At 55.0% G+C, this 16,093-nt stretch overlaps 1 protein-coding gene across 1 annotated transcript; it reads left to right on the top strand.

Annotated features, from left to right (window-relative positions):
• The first annotated feature begins 3,097 nt into the window (after positions 1 to 3,097).
• RPL3 (ribosomal protein L3) lies at positions 3,098 to 9,681 on the top strand. Its single transcript, XM_080661778.1, has 10 exons — positions 3,098 to 3,186; positions 4,120 to 4,312; positions 5,168 to 5,336; positions 5,870 to 6,005; positions 7,063 to 7,249; positions 7,661 to 7,821; positions 8,337 to 8,438; positions 8,878 to 8,973; positions 9,319 to 9,438; positions 9,579 to 9,681. The coding sequence occupies exons 1-10, from the start codon at positions 3,184 to 3,186 to the stop codon at positions 9,621 to 9,623; spliced, it is 1,212 nt and encodes a 403-aa protein (XP_080517904.1). The 5' UTR covers positions 3,098 to 3,183; the 3' UTR covers positions 9,624 to 9,681.
• Positions 9,682 to 16,093: the final 6,412 nt, after the last annotated feature.

The raw sequence follows: 16,093 nt of genomic DNA, 5'->3' as shown, positions 1-16,093 counted from the left end.
GGAGCCTCGGGATGCCACGCCGGGCGCCGAGGACCAGGGTGGTGAGCAGCTGCAGGCCCCAAGCCCAGGTGATGGTCAGCGGCTGCCACAGGCCTGTTGGATGGGTAGCAGCACCTCCATGCACAGCTTCCGGCTCAAGGTGAGGGTGAGCCCCCACCCAGCTGCAGGCTGTTGCACCACAGGATGCAGAGGCCCAGCAAATAGACCGAGAGGCCGCGGGAGGCCGCGTGCACCACAGCCTCCTGCAGCCCCAGCAGGGGCGCGTAGACTCTCACTGGGCTGGGGCCACACGCCAGCAGGAGCAGGGGGAGCAAGAGCAGGAACTGCCAGGTGCCCTTGGGCAGCCGGCTCCCATTCTGAGGGACATCTCTCCGGCAGCTGGCGGTGCAGAGAGCGGGGTCCTTCATGTCCCAGAGGCTCTGTGCCCAGCCTCCTGCCCCGGGGACATGGCGCTGCGCTCATGCCACAAGCTCCTATTAACTGATCCTCCAGCCCCAGTGCACTGTCATCTGGACCAGGCGGTTTTGCAACAATCAATGACAGCACAAAAGATTAGAATGTGAGGGGGGGGGGGGGGCTGTTATTGCTTCAGTGGGTAAGGGAGGCAGCCTGTTCCAGTTGGGGCCTACTGTGCGCATGCCCTCCTCTGACCAATGTGAACCAGAGGCTTCTGTGTCGGGCCCTGCACCGGGGCTGAGCACGCGGGAGGAGGACACGGTCTCTGCGGCATGAAGCTTCCAGTCCGGTGAGGGAGATGAACACGGAAACACCCCTATGACGAAAGTGGCCGCTCTCAGCTCCTCTCTTGCCCTCCTGCCTCCCCATTCTGCTCTTCCCCATGCCCTCCTGCCCTCCGCCCCGTTAGACCGCACCTCGGGTTTTACCTGGCAGCAGAGGGCATCTGCCCTTCAGATATTTGAGCAAAACCTTGGGCCCTTTTCTGCTCCTTCCTAGAAGTTCCCTTTTGAAAACAGTACTGATGGAGGACCATTTGTAAACAAAATCAATCCATTTCTTCCCAGACTCTGTAAACAGCTCCCACAGACCGCATGGGCGTGGGGCCGCGAGTTCACTGAGCGTGACCAGCCATTATGTGCTCACGGTGGGATGGTGTTCAGGGCGTCATCAGTGGCGTCCCACTCTGGCCCCTTTAGGAGAACCTTCTCCCCAGAGAAGTTTGTTTCAGGTTTTATTTCAGGCACAGTGCACTCTGGCCACTGGTTGGTTGGTTGGTTTTTGGTGGGGGGAGGGGGGAGGGAGGGCGGCTTAAATAACAAGAAATTTATTTCTCACGGTTTTGGAGGCCAGGAAGTTTCACACCAGGTGCCAGCATGCTCAGGTTCTGGCGAGGACCTGCTTCTTAGCTTGCAGACTGCTGCATCCTTGCTGTATCTGCACATGGCAATGGCTTCTTTTTTTTTTTTTTTATTTTATTGATATTTTACAGAGAGGAAGGGAGAGGGATAGAGAGTTAGAAACATCGATGAGAGAGAAACATCGATCAGCTGCCTCCTGCACACCTTCTACTGGGGATGTGCCCGCAACCAAGGTACGTGCCCTTGACCGGAATCGAACCTGGGACCTTTCAGTCCGCAGGCCGATGCTCTATCCACTGAGCCAAACTGGTTTCGGCCAATGGCTTCTTTTTAACATGTGGATATTGTAAAGCATGTAACTCCTCGTTGTCATTTTTATATTTGGCCTCACAGAGGCTCAGAACCAAATGGGAGGGCTACTCTGGCGTAAACAGAGTTCTACAATGTGTGTTTGAGCGAGATCCCATCTTATTTCCCTTCATCACTTCCTCACCTTTTTCTTGTAGCCTTAGACATGTTCTTGGAACGAGAAAGGATACAGTTAACCCCATAAATGAATCCAAACCCACATATATAAATTTATCTCACCCTTTAAAAAATAACACTATCTACTTAATATTCCAAAATGGGTATCCTGACTGGGGCCCTTCCTGCTTCCTCTCCCCATCCCTAGCCCCAGTGACTCATATGAGTAGTCTCCAGGTCCCGTCCATCCTAAGTATCTCCTGATTCTGCTCCGTTATGTCCACCTCAGTGCCCCTTTCCAGGTCACCCACCGTGACGGCTTGCACGGAATAGTGAAAGCCCTCTACCTATCCCCACCTCCTAGCTGGCTTCTCCCAGTCCAGTTGTCTCCTTAGAGTCATTCTTAGGCAGAGCAGGCTCAGGACACTTTTGTTAAATGAATGAATAAATCTCTTGTTTGACAGGTGGGGAAACTGAGATGCAAGGCAATATCCCAGTGAGCTACATGGCAGTGCAGGTCTATCGATGCTGTCCTTTCTCTTGACTGCAAAGTTTGCTCAGGATCTTCAGTGGCATTGTTTGTTAAATCTTTTTTTTTTTTTTTCATTAATTTCAGAGATCGAGAGGGAGAGAGAGATAGAAACATCAGAGAATCATTGATCGGCTGCCTCCTGTACGTCCCCTTCTGGGGATCGAGCCCCCAACCCGGGCATGTGCCCTTGACCGGAATCGAACCCGGGATTCTTCAGTCCGCAGGCCGATGTTCTAGCCACTGAGGCAAACCGGCAAGGGCCCAAATTAGGACATACCAAAGGCAAGTGGGTGTGGTGGAAGCGGCTCTCGGTTGGAAGTCAGAAAACCAGGGGTGCAATCTTTTCTCTCCAACTTAGAGCAGTGCAACGCTTTCCAACTGTGTGCCTGCAAAATGCAACAAACCTGATCTACTGAGTGGGACGGAAATGGGTTCCATGCGTGAAATTGTTTTGGGCAGAAGCCCACAGCTGAGTTATTCAATCCCAGAGGTGACTGCATTCAATGTGAAAAGAAGCGACGCGGCCAGCTATCTTCATTCAGCGGAACGGTGTGTCCAAATCTGGCTGCCGCCCACCGCTGTAGGTTTATTGCATCGAAGCCCTTTGCCACATTTCCGCGGCGTTTCACTAAGTTTGAACCCAGCCGCTCGCCGTAGCGTTTCCAACGCCAGCTTCTGAAACTCACGTCTAGCTGGGAACAAACGCTAGGCAAGGACGCGCGTGCGTGGAAAGGGGACTCGGTACTTGCCCCCTGACCCGACGTCCGCCGCGGGTGCGCGCTCGTACGCCGGAAGAGGCGGAGCCAGACGGGGCTTTATATATCGCGCGCCGCGCGCCGACCGCTCTCTACCGGCAGCGTTGGCGGCAGGATGGTACGTACTATCTTAGCGCCTCCCTCCTCGGCCATGGCGGCGTGGCTGAGTCCGCGGCGCATCGGTGCCATCTCGGCTCTCCAGGCGCTGAGGACCTGCTCTGAGAGCACGAGAAGCTCAGTGGGATCCGCAGTCAGGCCTATTTTCGGGAAACACCGAGGCCTGTGGTTGGTCTTGGGCCTATCGCTTGGCTGGCGAGAAGGCCTGAGCTGGGCTAGGGTGCCCGGGTCCGACAATTTTCAAGCCATGGGTTGTTTCTGGGTCTCTCGGCCTTACCAATTTGGTGTTAATCGAGATTGGAGTCCGTGAGCATTTCAGCCAGGAGGACCTAGACGTGGGGGGCTAGGCAACGTAATTCTTGCCAGTTGGGAGTTTAGGAATCAAAGCGCAGTAGGCAGGAGGGGAGACGGTGGAGGGTGTTGAGTCCGCATTCTGAAACTTACGGGACGCTTGCGGGGACAACTTAGGCCTCTAGAGTTCCCAGAAATCACAGATGATGAACCTACTGACGGGCGGACAGAGACTCTGTGCTGATTGTCAAGTTCTGATTTGGCTCTGTGAGTTCTAGTGGCCTATGTATCATCGCGGGCAGAGGAGCCTCTAGTACCATTACCTGCTGCCCATCCGTGTGTCCCACAAGTCTCTTGGTGCTCAGGAACTTTATGACCATAAAGTCACCTGTTAATCTGATTTTAAATCTGGCACGCTTTTGTCTGATTTAGAGAAAAGGGGGATAGTTCATTTTGCTAAATTGTAAAGTGAGGGTTTGAGATGAATGCAGCAGGATGTGTGAACCTACAAAAGGCAAACCCAACTTAGCTGGGTCTCTTTTGGATTCAGCATTGCTGAGACTCCTCATAGGACCATTTGGACAGCTGGGAATCCAGAAGTGAATTACAAGTTCAAGTACTAACGTCGGTCATTGTCTTATAGTCTCACAGGAAGTTTTCCGCTCCCAGGCATGGGTCCCTGGGCTTCTTGCCTCGGAAGCGCAGCAGCCGGCACCGCGGGAAGGTGAAGAGCTTCCCCAAGGATGACTCCTCCAAGCCTGTCCACCTCACAGCATTCCTGGGCTACAAGGCTGGCATGACCCACATCGTGCGGGAGGTCGATAGGCCAGGATCCAGTACGTACATGCTGTGTCGTCCTCCAAGCTGGTGGGGTGGGGGTTTAGGAATTGAGGGTGGTTCTGGACTAGTTGGGGCCAAGCTGTAAGAGGGCAGACTTAAGAAATCAATAGAACATCTCAAATGATGTTCTCAATGTATTTTAGGACTATTAACATTCCCAGGCTGTAAATGGCTGACACTGCCATTTGTAGGTGGAGGGATGTATTGACATCAAGGAGCATGATGTGGATAAATTTGTCAAGAGCCACAGCATAGAGAAGTATGCCGACCTAAAAGGCTTGAAGACTGCCCTGGGCTGTGAGTTTCAAAGTGGAACACTGCCCTGATTACTTAACCATGGTAGCTAATGTCTACCTGACCATAGAGATATTTTGACACCCCATTATACTTAGAGTGCTTGTATTATCCAGGTAATAAGAAATGTGTTGGTCTATAGAGCTTTCTGTGATAGAAAAGAATGGAAACCAAGCTGTTAATTTACCATATTAGGGTCATATATATATTTGATTCCAAAGAGGAAGGGAAAGGGAGAGATACAAATATCAGTGCTGCCTCCTGCACGCCCAATGCTGGGGTTGGACCCTGCAACTGGGGCATGTGCCTTGACGGGGAATCTCCTGCTTCATAGGTTAATGCTCAACCACTGAGCACACTGGGCTGGGCAGGTCCTGTATTTTTTAAGATAAAAGTTGTCAGTATATGCTGGCATGGGCCCTGCTTCTGTAACCTGTGTTACCTTAAGCACGTTGCCCTCCCAGCCTACAGAGCACTTCACAGTTTCTATAAGACACTAATCCTTTCTGGGGATTCTAGTTAAACCGCTGAAGTCTGACTGCCTGCTTTCTCTGCAGAGGTGAACAAGAAGGAAGTTGTGGAGGCTGTGACCATTGTGGAGACCCCGCCCATGGTGGTTGTGGGCATTGTGGGCTACGTGGAAACCCCCCGGGGCCTCCGTACCTTCAAAACCATCTTTGCTGAGCATATCAGTGATGAGTGCAAAAGGCGCTTTTATAAGAACTGGTAAGGGAGGGGACACCCGAGGTTAGGGCTGGGGAGAAGGAGCACCTGTGCAGGGCTTCTCAGCTGTAATGGGGGGGCTGCTCTGGTGTTGGGGTTAGTTGCCTCTGGAACAGAACAGTTCCTGGAGAGACAGCCCTTAAGCAGTTGGTTGTTTCCTGAGCTTAGTGGGTGTTGGCTGAGGACTCAGTTTTCAGTATTTTCTTGGTTTCTGGGAAGTATTGAGAGTCCCATGAGAAACCAAGAGATAGCAGTCCTGCCTGGGTGTGTGGTTTGGGTAATGGCTAGACCGGAGCAAGAATTAGTGTGTGCTTGGATGTTTGTGACTTGTATTAATCTTGTGGACCTCTGCTCAGCTCCGCTCGGCTTTGCCCGATGAGCTCCATCCAGGCTCCGCTTGCCGGTGGAAAAGGCTCCTTAGAAGCCGGCAATGAGCCCCATCCCCACGTGGTGCCCGTGTGCCTTCCTCTCACCCCTCGGAGGGGTGATGAAGGCCTGCACCCGGCCCCCTCCCCAACTGTGCTCTGCTCCTGAAGGCATAAATCCAAGAAGAAGGCCTTCACCAAATACTGCAAGAAGTGGCAAGATGACGATGGCAAGAAGCAGCTGGAGAAGGACTTCAACAGCATGAAGAAGTACTGCCAGGTCATCCGAGTCATCGCCCACACCCAGGTGAGCACTTGCCAGTGTGCCCCAGAGGCAGCTCTGCCTGCAGCTTCCTGTCTGGCGGTGGCTTATGGTCATGTGGGGCTTTGAATATCAGATGCTGCCTATTGGGGAGATTCAGTTACCTCGTCCATCCTCAAAGTGATGCCAAGCCTTGGGGACTTGGGGATTGGTTAGACTGGTTCAGGTTCCTCAAAACTTAGGAGATAGGCCAGTGAGCAGCCTGGGGGTTGTTTGAAGGTAACACAGCAACAGGCCAGTCACTGCCCTGCCCTTGCAGCCTGGGTTCCTGGGGCCAGGTCATGGCCCATTGGACAGTGGCCTGAGTAAGACATCCAGTGCCTCCACTTGTAGGTTGGTCTTTCACTTGTCAGCAGAGGGCACTGTGTCCCTTTTGGTTATTAGGGAAACGATACCCCGTTCTAATGAAAACTGGTTGAAGGAATTGGTGACTCATGATTAACAGTGTCAAGTGCCTGACTGAAAGGAGTGAGTAGTCGATGGTGAAGTAATGCCTGTTTGCATCTCGAACCTGGCAGAAGGAGCCCTGGCTTGGCTTGGGTAGGGAGTGCCTCCGTGCTCTGGGCCACTCCCTGGGTGTAGGCCCTATTCCTGAGTGCTGAGTGGCCCTGTGTAGAGTGACCACATTGGCACAGGTCGACAGCAGTCCACTGAGGAAAGTTCTGTAGGGCAGCTACAAGCTTTAGGCCTGCATTTGTTTCCTTTTCTAATGCTTGCAGTTTATACAGTTGGCTGCAGTGCCACCCTGCCAAAGTGTAGGTGAATGGTTGGTAGCTAATAGAGCGAGGTAGGTGGGCAGGCAAACTAGGACAGTACCCCAAAGGCACTGGCCAAAGGACAGTCAGTGGTCAGGAACATTCGGCTTGTTGGTGCCAGGATCTGGTCAAGTGGGCCTATTTTGTGTGAGCCCTGTGTGTCAAGGCTTGGCTCATCAGAATTGAAAGGGGAATTGTGCCCAGTGGGGAGTCAGGACACCATGTTCTTTCTCGGCTGGAGGAGAGCTTGAAGCACAGGGAGCTGAGCTGCATCCATTTCCTTCTAGATGCGCCTGCTTCCTCTGCGCCAGAAGAAGGCCCACCTCATGGAGATCCAGGTGAATGGAGGCACGGTGGCCGAAAAACTGGATTGGGCCCGTGAGAGGCTGGAGCAGCAGGTCCCTGTGAACCAGGTGTTTGGACAGGATGAGATGATTGATGTCATTGGAGTGACCAAGGGCAAAGGCTACAAAGGTGAGCTTTGCAGTGGCCCAGATTGCTGGGCTTAAACTCAGGAGGAGGGGTCTCCAACCTGCTGTTCGGTGATGAGGCTCTGGAATGAGCGCTGGGCACAGCGCCCGAGTCACTCTGCGGAAACATTCCTTGCTGCCTTCCTTCTGAGAACAGCCCTGTGGTCACCGACGGGGGGTATGACCTCTCATTGAGGTCTCCAAGGCCTGAACTCTAGATTCACATCTAGACAAGTATTCAACTTGGGGTGCTATGGCCATTAGAGGGTAACATGCAGGTGAAACCCACCTCTGTCCTTGAAATGCACTGTCATTGGGTGTTAACAAACCAGTGGACTCGCGTGGGCCTTCCCAGGAGGAAAGGGCCAATGTCATGAGTGCCAGACACCCCAGTAACAGCATGTGTTTATTCCAGGGGTCACCAGCCGCTGGCACACCAAGAAGCTGCCACGCAAGACCCACAGAGGGCTGCGGAAGGTTGCCTGTATTGGGGCGTGGCATCCTGCCCGGGTGGCCTTCTCTGTGGCCCGGGCTGGGCAGAAAGGCTACCATCACCGCACTGAGATCAACAAGAAGGTGAGGTGCTTAGGGTGGGGGTCATACGGGGGGTTCAACCCTGGGAGGGGAAAGGTGACCCCATTATAGGAAGGAGAGTTAATAGTCTCTTGTCACCACCATTGGTCAGGGAGCCTCTGGGCATCACATGGAGTTAGCTGTCCTGTGGTTGGCTTGTGTGTGATGACTTATAAGGTGCCATCCTCAAAGGCGGTTCTGGTGCAGCCGATCCCTAGTGTGACCGATGGGAGCCTGTCCTTTTTCCCAGGAAGTGTTGGAGAGGCCTCTGTCCATTCTGTTGGACAGCAGTGTCTTTAGTGTAGAGCCAGCCAGCTCTTTAACTTCTGAGCCTGGGACACCCCATCAGGACTGAGCTCAGAGCTGCTTTCCCAGAGTCCTTTGCAGGCTAGGCCCACCGCTCAGTGGGCATTACTGTCCCTAACGGCCATCCTGCCCTGTCTAGGGGATGAGAGCATGCATGGGAGTCTCCTGCCTGTGTCCTCTTTCCCAAGTCTTAAGCTCACTCCCTTGTGCAGATCTACAAGATTGGCCAGGGCTACCTCATCAAGGACGGCAAGCTAATCAAGAACAACGCCTCCACCGACTATGACCTGTCTGACAAGAGCATCAACCCTCTGGTGAGGAACGGAGCTAGGAGCTAGCTGTCTTCTCTGGTCCCTGAGGCCCTGAGTGGCAGATGTCACCCTCCTTCGTTGAATTTGCCCCAGGCCTCGCCAGTAGGGCTGGGGCCCTAATGCTGTTCGGGCCTGCCTATTCATGAGGCCAAGTTTGCAGTCAATTACTGGTCCCTGCATAGCAGCCAGCTCTGTTCCCTGTAAATGGCCTGTCATCAGTCCACTGGTTGGGGTGGCTGGAGAGAAGTGGGGTCTCCGGCCCAGCTGTTTGGTGATGAGGCTCTGGAATGAGCGCTGGGCACAGTACCCGAGTCAGGCTGCAGAAACATTCCTTGTTGCCTTCTTTCTGAGAGCATCCCCTGGGGGTGGCTGGGGACACCCTAAACCTGAAGGGTCCTGTGTGTTATGTGCTGACCTGATGGCCTTGCTTTTTTTTCCCCAGGGTGGCTTTGTCCACTACGGTGAAGTGACCAATGACTTTGTCATGCTGAAAGGCTGTGTGGTGGGAACCAAGAAGCGAGTGCTCACCCTCCGCAAGGTGAGGCTTGGACCACGGGTGGCACCCTGCACCAGGAACCTGTAGGGAGGAGAGAGAAGTCTAACAACATAAGGAACAATCCACAGACAGGCTGAGCTATTAGGGAGGGGAGTTCAAAGGAAAGGGGGGATTTGCTGCTCCTTCAACATTGTCTTTGAAGTTCTGGAGGAGGAAATTCCAGTCTGGCCCAGCTGTTTGCTTCTGCTTTCACGTGCCGGGCCAGTTCCTTGGATACAATCAGCCAGACATGACTGCTCCTCTGCCCCCTAGGGAAGGCTGGGAAGTAAGATGGTACAGAGAACGCCCTGCTCTTTGTAACTAACCGTTTCTCCTCTTGGCCCACAGTCCTTGCTGGTGCAGACCAAACGGCGGGCCCTGGAGAAGATTGACCTTAAGTTTATCGACACCACCTCCAAGTTTGGCCATGGCCGCTTCCAGACAGTGGAGGAGAAGAAAGCATTCATGGTGAGCACCTACCTGGCAGCTGTCTACTGCCCATCTGGGACTGGGGAGACTTGCCCCAGAATCTCTGGTCCCACCAGGGAGTGCCCTATTCTTCCTGACAACCTGCCTTCCTCCACCTCTAACCTCACCTTTTCCAACAGGGACCACTTAAGAAAGACCGGATTGCAAAGGAAGAAGGAGCCTAATGTCAGGAACAGATTGTGCAGCTGGTGGGCTCTCAATAAAGATTATTTTCCAGTGATACCTGCCTTTGATTTGCCCTTTCCCGTTTGGCTGCTTCCACATGGCCCTTGTGCTCCCGTAGGCGTGCTGCCCATGGCCTCATGGCCTCGTAGTTCCATTTGGTCTCCTTTGACCTACCCCTGCCTGGCCCAGAACCCGGAGTCTGGGTGTGCCCCTGAACTTCGAAAGCAGCCTGGAGCAGTAAGCTGTGTGTGTACAATGTTAGGGGTGAGGCAGCTGGGGCTCAGCTGTAGAAGTGTTTGCACAGCTTGTGTGGCAGCTGTGGAGATGGGAAGGAGGTGACAGGCGTTTGGTTGCTGATGGGCAGGGCACGGCAGGGCAGACCCTGGGTCTGTTGTGTACAAATGAGCGATGTAGTTCCTAATCCGCGCAGGAGCGGGATCCAGTTCAGGCTTGTTTCGGTCTGTGGCCTGCAGCCAAGTTCTGGCGGTGGGAGAGGGGTGTCATGCAGGAGGCCTGCCCCACACCTGGAGCTGGGAGGAACTTGGAGGGAGGCCCTGCCCTGTTGGTTTCACTTAGCCAGCGTCACAGGAATATGGCCATGCAGAGGTTAAACCCTTGTACAGGCTCCCCCAGCTGGGAGGTCACTGGACCCTTTTGGGCCTTGCTCTGCCCTTCCCTGTGCTGACCATGTTGAGCACCTACTGTTGACCAAGTTTGGCACCAGAATGCTGGTGAGTGTTTTGGCTTTAAGCTCACAACAGCCAGGCCTGTGATCCCTGACCCTTCTGGCCTCCCTTTCAGGAGGGACTTGGCCTCAGTGAGCCCCAGCTGGCATGTCAAGGCTGCTCCCACATCAGCATACTTACCAGCTGAGGGCAGATACCACAGCTGGAGTGACTGGCTGCCCTGTCCCGCATTCTGGTGGCCGGCAGTACTTCTACCAATGACCTGGGCTCAGGTTCCCTCAGCCTTTCATCTGAAAAGGGGTAGGGAGGTGTGGGTTGAGCATGGCACCCCCATGAATGAATGCCTTAAATGTAGGTCAGGGTCCAGAGAAGGTTGACTGAGGCAGAGGCAGGGTAAGGCTTGGTGTGCACTGAGCAGTCTAGCCTGGGGCCCCCATGTGTCTGAAACCCCTTCTGAGCAGTCCTAAATGGCTGTTTCTGGATTAATGCAAACGATTGCTCCCTACTAACCCTGTCGTTCTGTCTCGGGATCCAGGGTTGAGTGGCTGGAGCTGCATTTCAGGATGGAACCACCAGGGGGTGGGAGTGGGTGGCACCTGGCTGGGCCAGCCCCTCATCCCTGCAGGATGGCCTTCCTACGGGTTTTTTTTGGGGGTGGGTGGGGGGTTTTAGAATGCCCTCCCCTCAGGGTGTCCTCTGAAACTCCACTCCTGGGAGTCCAACCCCGAGCCAGAGGGCTCAGGGCCTGCCCAAGGCAGAACCAGGCAGGAGGCCTATGTCCAGTCAGGTCTAAGGGAGGGTGCTGAGCTGGCCCCACCTAATCCACTTGCTCATCTTGCCCGGCCTCCCTTCCCAGTTAGGCCAGCCCTGGAGCCCAGCTCAGGAAGAGCTTTGCTGGTCTGACATCCTGGTCAGGTATGGACCCCTGACCAGGGTTCTGTCCAGTTGCATATACAGTAGCCAGGATGGTTCTGGGGATGTAGGGTCCAGAGAACCCCGCCCCGCCCCCCAAGGGTAGTCTGTTCCCAGGCTGAGAACATGCAGGGATCCAGCACCACAGACACCTCCAGGTAAGGGCTGTTACGTCTCGTCCTCACACATGAAACCTGCATAGTCATTTTCAGGCACAGGCTTGCTTGACCTGGGAGCTGAGCCCTTGGCTGCTGACCATCCCCACATCCCCATCATTTCTGTCTGCCCCTGGCCAGTGCGTGACCTTGGGCACATCCCAGCACAGTTCCAAGCCTCAGTCACATCTGTTGGTGACTTGCCATATTGGTGGTGGTTGTATGGGGAGAACAACCCAAGCTGTGGAAATAGCAGGTGCAAAGGCCCTGAGGTGGAAACGGCTTCTGGGCTCAGGTTCTTGGGAGGAAGCTCAGTGAAGGCAGCACTGGATCCCCCCTGCCTCCCTAGCCAGGGCCTGGCATATAGTAGGTGCTCAATAAATGTTATTCCCTGCACCTCTGGGACTCACCCATGCTTGTGCATGGGTCTGGGCATCCCAGACCGGGGCCTGCAGTCGTGGGGAGCCGTCTTGGTCTCTTGCATCCTGTGCCTGTGCGTGTCACTGAGGGTGCATCTGTGAGTGCCTGTTGGCATGTGCTTCCTGTCACCAGAACCCCCAGACAGGCCTCGCTGGAATCCTGTGGTGACAGAACAAAGAGTCTCATTCCATTCCTCCTGGAAAAAAAAATAAAAAATAACCTGCTGGGAATTTCTGAGCAAGTGGGAACAAGGAGGTGGCAGGAGCCATCATCACCTTAAAAGGCACCACAGCCAGTGACTTCGCTGAGCTCACCTGGGGATGGCCTTGGGGGATGGGGGGATGGGCAGCTGGCTGCCACCTTGTGGGCTCACCCCAAAGTGCCTTCCCTTGGATTCTCGTTGACAGCCTTGACAGTGGGGGCTGCCTGCTGGGCCCTCTGTTCTATTCCCCCTCCCCACACCCCTTGGTGCCTAGCACCCTCCCATCGGCTCTCAGCACGCAGTTACTTATCTGGATCTTCCGTGGGTCCCCTGCCCGCCATGGGCTGTGTCGCTGCTCAGGCTGGCACTCAAGGTCTCCAGCATCATGCCTCCTACCAGGCCCAGACCCCTGGCCTGCTCCCAGGAGCCCAAATAGCTCTCCCCGCCCTGCCAGCAGCAGGCTCAGAAGCAGGGCTGGAGGCCCACAGGCAAGGCCTCACCCAAACCTCACTGGAGGCGGGAGAGAACACCCATGAGCCTGGAAGCAGCACCCAGGAACCTTCAGGGCCCATTAACACATCAGAACTTGAAATGTCAGGATCCTTGCTGTGTCCTCCACATCCACCAGCCCCCTGGGCCCGCCAGCACAACACTGCCCAGGGTCCCACTTCAGTCCCTGGCCCACAATACCGGCGCTCATATGACTTGGGATGGATGCCTCCAGAGGGCAGTGCCCAAGCCGGCAGGTAGAGGTACTCGTGAATACCTTACCCCTATCAGCACTGCCCTAAGTACTACGTATATATTTGTGTATTTGATCTTCTACCCCTTGAAGCGGCGTCTATTATTATCCCATTTCGCAGATAAGAAACTGAGGCTCAGAAAGGGTGAGCAACTTGCTCAGGGGCACATGATGTCTAACTGGTAGGGCTGGAATTTGCGACCAGCACCCCTTCACTCTGACCCTTCTCATGCTACGAGGGGTCTGTAAAGCATCGTTTAGCTCAAGGGAGAAAGATGGGGTGCTCATCTGTTGAGCACCTACCGTGTGCCAAGCCTTCTGTTAGCCCCTTTCAGAGCTGTTTTATCTAATCCTACCACCACTATCTCCATTTCACAGATGGGGAGCGTGGGCCCAGAGTCAGAATCCTCTGAGGTCATAAAGCCAGAATACGCCCCGCCAGGCGTCTTAGACGCTGCGTCTCACCGCGTGGTCATCACAGCCCCGTGAGCTGGGCGCTGAGTCGCTGTGCCTGTTACCACTCCTGCTTTCACAACGAGGAAGAGGAAACAGGCCCGGAGCAACAGCCCCTCAGGTCAGACTCTCAGGAGCGGCAAAGCAGGGATTCAAATCCCAGGCTCAGGAGCTCAGTGTTAACCACTCCATGGTGGGGGCCTGGAGGCTCCTGTGAGATGGTGGGGGTGGGGGCATGTGCTTCCTGTAACCAGAACCCCAGTGTTCCTTTGCCCTCACAGGCTCACTTGCTTGACAGATGGGGCAGTAGGGGATGTGCCCTTAGAGTGCTAGCAGGCAGGTAGGGGTGGGGAGCCGCAGCCAGCCCCACCCTCCTCGGGCTCTGGCCCTGCAGCTGGCCTCCAGGTCACTGGCTTCATGTGACTTTGGAGAAGTGGCGCCACCATGGCCCAGCCCCACACAGCCAGGCAGAGAAAAGTGCTGTGAGAGAAGACGCTAAAGATAGCCAGCCGCCGACTTCCCCATCCTCACGGGCCACCACCTCGGCCCCACAGCTCCTTCAGCAGCCCCCACCCCACGCCAGGCCATCCTTGGGGCCCAGCCTGGGCATAACACAGGGACCCAAGTAGTGATCGTGGTGGGAAAACTCACCATCCTCCGGGCACCCTGCCCGGCAGGGATGTGCCTTGTGCTGCTCAAGCAATCCCTTCCACGGGGCAGGAGTGTCATCACCCCCACTTTATGGGGGAACCGGAGCAGAAGGGACACCAGCCCATTCATACACCAGTGTCTGTGAACACACCTTGGCACGGACACAAACACTTCATTTTTCTTTTTTAAATATATTTTATTGATATTTTACAGAGAGGAAGGGAGAGGGATAGAAAGTTAGAAACATCGATCAGCTGCCTCCTGCACACCTCCTACTGGGGATGTGCCCGCAACCAAGGTACGTGCCCTTGACCGGAATCGAACCTGGGACCTTTCAGTCCGCAGGCTGACACTCTATCCACTGAGCCAAACCGGTTTCGGCAAACAAACACTTCATTTTTCATTGTGGCCAGGACCCTGAACGTGCCAGCATGGCAACAGCAAGGCCCATTAAGACATCATGCCCTCCCTGCTCCAGTGCTTTCCATGCGCCACACTGCACATTCATTGATTCATATTTGCAAAGCGTTATTTAAGCACTCACCCTGCATCGGGCACCTTGGTGTGGCATTCAAGACTTCTCACAATTTGGCCCCAGTCTACCTACCAGTGCATCACAGGCTGCTGTGCCTCCACCACGTGGGGCCACCAGAGTCGTCCTCCCCAGGCCCCGAGGTTGTACCGAGGTGGCTCCACGTGGTAGGGGAAGAGCCAGCAAAGGCTAGGTCCTGGCTCAGTCTCCCCCAGGGCCGTGACAGCACTCAGAGTGCTGGAGGGAGGGTCCTGCATGCGCTATGCCCACCTGGCTCCTGGCACGGGTTCACACTCAACCTGTGGCCCACACTCTCCCTCAGTCAATACTGAGAGGATGGCAGCCATATGAGAAGACACTATTACTCCCATTTCACAGATGGCAAAACCAGGGCTCACACAGCCACCCCGTGGCTCTGCCTGGTCTGGCACCCACTGCCCACTAAGCCTGAAGCACCAATCAGCCCCCAGCTATTGGTGTGGCCTTCAGGGTTTTGGCTTGATTTACATGAGGCTTAGAATTTGGGAGTTTGCAGCTTTGCTTTTATCTTTAAAAGCCTGATCAGCCCTGACCGGGCAGTTCAGTTGGTTAAAGCATTGTCCTATACGCCAAGGTTGCGGTTTGATCCTCGGTCAGGGCGCATACAAGAAGCAACCAATGAAAGCATAAATAGGTGGGACAACAAATCGATGTTTCTCCCGGTCTCTCTTTCTCCCTTCCTCTCTCTCCCTAGACACAATGTGAAGGTCCATCGACCCGAGAGTGGCTAAACGAAAGCCAGGTGTCCACGGCCTGGGGCTCCTTTCAGCAGGTGGACGAAGGAACCTCCTGGCAAATGAGTGTTTTTCAGAGGCCTCCGGAGGCGAGGACGGAGCCTTCACATTTCCTTTGGAAGGGTGAGCACCCACGTAAGGTCTGATCTGCGCTGCTGGGTGTCGTACCGGACAGAGCCTGGGCTGGGCATCGGAATGGCCTGGCCCCCGTCCCAGCTGCCCTGAGAACTCGATGCGCGGGCCTCAGTTTTCTCGTTTGAAGCCTGGGGGCTCAGGGAGGGCTGAGGTTGGGCAATTTCTCTGGCTCTTTCAGCTCTGAGGTTGGGGCTCTGAAGGCCAAAGGCCAGTGCAGGGTGAGGAGAGACAGAGAGACTTGGTGCGCTGCAGCAATCAGGGAAGGCTTCCTGAAGGAGGGAGGCTTGAGCTGAGCTGTGAAGGCTGAGCAATACTCTGCCTGGGGCTAACCTGAATAGGAGTGGATGGTTCTGGAAGGGCGGGAAAGCACAATTCAAGGAATGAGTTTGGAATAGAGAGATTTCAGGCCCAGCAGGAAGCAAGTAGGGAGGGAGGGGGGAGAGGGTGGGGTGTGGGAGGTTCCCTGAGATTCTCCCTTGGACCTCATCTCAAAGGGCCTCACTTCCTCAGACCAGGATGGGGTGTATGGGGCGGGGACGTTGTTCTTGTGGCCCCCAGTAGAGCACGTGCCAGGTGCCACACTGGGTGCCTACCCAGCACTGGCTCACTTACCCCTCATCACAGGGAGGCAGGCGCTGAGAGCCCCCATTTCACAGAAGGGGATCTGGGCTTGACTCCCAGGCTCCTCTGGGCCCTGTTACCTATGAGGGGCGGGATAGGAGCCTTTCCTAGAAGCAGAAGGCCAGCGCCTCGGAGCTTCTGCGAAACTGTTCCCCCGCCTGGGATGCCTGTCCTCTTCTGCGGTGGG

Source organism: Plecotus auritus, assembly GCF_963455305.1.
Source record: "Plecotus auritus genome assembly, chromosome: 3".
NCBI classification, from domain to species: domain Eukaryota; kingdom Metazoa; phylum Chordata; class Mammalia; order Chiroptera; family Vespertilionidae; genus Plecotus; species Plecotus auritus.
Note: the sequence above shows the minus strand (reverse complement) of the source record. Positions and strands in the feature narration are given on the sequence as shown.